The following is a 2,477-nucleotide window of genomic DNA, read 5'->3' on the forward strand; positions in this document are numbered from 1 at the left end:
CGAGCTCTATTTTGAAACCGGAAAAAGTTCTTCCATGATTCCATCAATCATATCCAATCTCATGCATTCTTCCTCTTCAAAAGTGTTTCGCATGATCTGTTTCATATCAAACTCCACTTTGTCGTCATCGATACGCAAAGTGAGTATTCCTGCGTGCACATTTATCAATGCCCTTCCCGTGTTCATGAAGGGACGCCCAAGAATCATAGGGAATGTTTTATCCGCCGCATAGTCAAGTACGAAAAAATCCACCGGAAAGATGAATTTGTCTACTTTAACTAAAACATCTTCCACCACTCCGTATGGTTTTTTAGTGAATGGTCCGCCAATTGAAGCATCATCGATGTTTGCTTCAAAGTTTGATCACCAAAAATATCCCTGAAAAGAAACAAAGGCATTAGATTTATACTTGCCCCTAAATCACATAGACAATTAATTGAATTTAAATCGCCTATTTTGCAAGAAATTGTAAAACTCCCTGGGTCCTTAAGCTTGGTTGGCAAGTCACTAAGGATGAGTGAACTACAATTTTCCGTTAGAGAAATTGTGCCTTTGTCGTCCCAACTCCTTTTCTTCGTGATGATCTCTTTGATAAATTTTGCGTATTGAGGCATCTCACGCAAGGCATCCGCAAAGCTTATGTTGATTTGGAGTTTCTTGAAAATTTCCAGAAATTATTGGAAGTTTTGGTTGTCCGGCGTCTTCTTCAATCGTCCCGGAAAAGGGACTTTTGGCACAAATGGAGGAGGAGGTGGCAGTTTGACATAAGGAAGTTCGGTTACTTCCTCCTCATTCGTGCTTGGTGGAAGATCAATTGTACTCTCTTTACTTGCATGTGGATCATCAAGTTCTTTCCCGCTTTGAAGTTCAATGGCTTTTACTTGCTCCCGTGGATTTGATTCCGTTGTAGATGGTAGACCACCTTGAGCTCTATTTTGAAGTGAGATGGCAAGTTGAGAAAATTGAGTCTCGAGATGGTGATTGACGGAAGTTTGGTTCTTAAAACTGGATCGAACTTCCTCAATAAGCTTATCAATTTTGCTCCCTTCATCCGCATTCCGATTTTGTTGACTACCGGGAGGATGTTGTGGTCGATGGTACTTGAAGTTGCCTTGGTTTGGTGGACCACGGTTTCCTCCTTGAAAATTTTCTCCTCCCATGTTTGTGTTGGCATTGGCTTCACCCGAATTGTCCCTCCATGCAAAGTTAGGATGATTCCTCCACCCCGGATTGTAGGTGCTGGAATATGGGTCGTTGCCTTGCCTTTGTCCATTGACATAGTTGACTTGCTCATTTGAGTTTTGATGTAGAACGGGGCAATCCATCCCCGAGTGATCGTGCCCATCACAAGTCTCACAACCCATTTGAACTACCGCAAGTTGAGCATTCCTTTGATTAGCTTGTTGTTTATACATCTCGAGTTGTGCTAGAAGTGCCGCATTCTTAGCTTTCATTGCTTCAAATTCTTGGGTTTGCTCGAGGGTCATTATACCCTTTTGAGGCGGTTGCCTCAACCGCTCGGTTGACCAAGAACAACTATTTGTAGCGAGTTCCTCTAGCAAATTGTTGGCCTCACCATAAGTCTTCTTCATAAGTGATCCTCCCGATGCCGCATCAATAGTTGCCCGTGTACGCTCATTGGTACCATTGTAAAAGATAGAGATAAGGTGTACTCTACCTAGATGATGATGCGGACAAATTCTCTTAAGCTCTTTGAAGCGTTCCCAAGCTTGGTATAGAGATTCGCCATGTAATTGGAAAAAATCTATAGTCTCCTTGGTCATCCTCGCCGTTTTGCCCCTAGAGAAGTACTTATTTAGAAAAGCTTGTGCCAATTGCTTCCATGTTGTGATTGAGGTACTTGGAAGTGATTGAATCCAATTCCTCGCCTTATCCCTTAAAGAGAAAGGGACAAGACAAAGCTTGATTTGATCCTCCGTCACATTATGGATTTTGAATGTGTTGCACACCTCCGTAAATTTTGAAAGATGAGCGTTTGGATCCTCGCTTTCCAACCCATAAAATTGGCAACAACTTTCAAGTAATTGAATCGTTCCCGGCTTGATTTTAAAGTTTTTTGCAAGGATAGGAGGTGCAAAACATCTGTAGTTGGCGTTGTCCACGTTGGGTAAGAAGAAATCTCCCAAGGTACGTCTTTGTGGATGAGGGACAATCCTTTCATTTGTCCTATTCAGAGCTAGGTCATCACGTGGTGGTGGTGAAATAACCCCATCAAGGTTCAACAGAGGGTTACGGTCGTCCTCCATTGTTTTGGATTTCCGAGCTGTTTTTCGGATACTTCTTTCGAAGGACGTTAGGTTTGACTGAAACGGTTCTAGCGGTTGTTTGGCTCGTCGTGTATTAGGCATACACTAACAAAAACCCATGCGCAAACAAAAAAAAGAAAACCAACGTAAAATCCAATAACAATAAATTCACAAAGTAATAAAAAGAAATAACTGAAAATAAAACTAACT

General features: G+C 41.9%; 1 protein-coding gene and 1 non-coding gene across 2 annotated transcripts; one reads left to right on the plus strand and one right to left on the minus strand.

Moving 5' to 3' along the window:
* Positions 1–674: 674 nt before the first annotated feature.
* LOC126681618 (uncharacterized) lies at positions 675–2,267 on the minus strand. The gene is made up of 2 exons (XM_050377164.1): positions 1,535–2,267; positions 675–1,426 (listed from the first exon to the last, which is right to left on the minus strand). The coding sequence occupies exons 1-2, from the start codon at positions 2,265–2,267 to the stop codon at positions 675–677; spliced, it is 1,485 nt and encodes a 494-aa protein (XP_050233121.1).
* LOC126685230 (small nucleolar RNA R71) lies at positions 1,681–1,787 on the plus strand. The gene has a single exon (XR_007643341.1). It is a non-coding gene; the product is annotated as a small nucleolar RNA R71 (small nucleolar RNA).
* Positions 2,268–2,477: the final 210 nt, after the last annotated feature.

The sequence above is a fragment of the Mercurialis annua genome, linkage group LG5, assembly GCF_937616625.2.
Source record: "Mercurialis annua linkage group LG5, ddMerAnnu1.2, whole genome shotgun sequence".
Classification (NCBI taxonomy): Eukaryota; Viridiplantae; Streptophyta; class Magnoliopsida; order Malpighiales; family Euphorbiaceae; genus Mercurialis; species Mercurialis annua.

What these genes read in the sequence shown, in the direction of transcription:
- LOC126681618 (XM_050377164.1), bottom strand. Translation starts at nt 2,267, where the DNA reads ATGGAGGACGACCGTAACCCTCTGTTGAACCTTGATGGGGTTATTTCA. An exon ending in GGAACTCGCTACAAATAGTT is followed by an intron (nt 1,427 to 1,534) that starts GTTCTTGGTCAA and finishes CGGCACTTCTAG; the next exon opens with CACAACTCGAGATGTATAAA.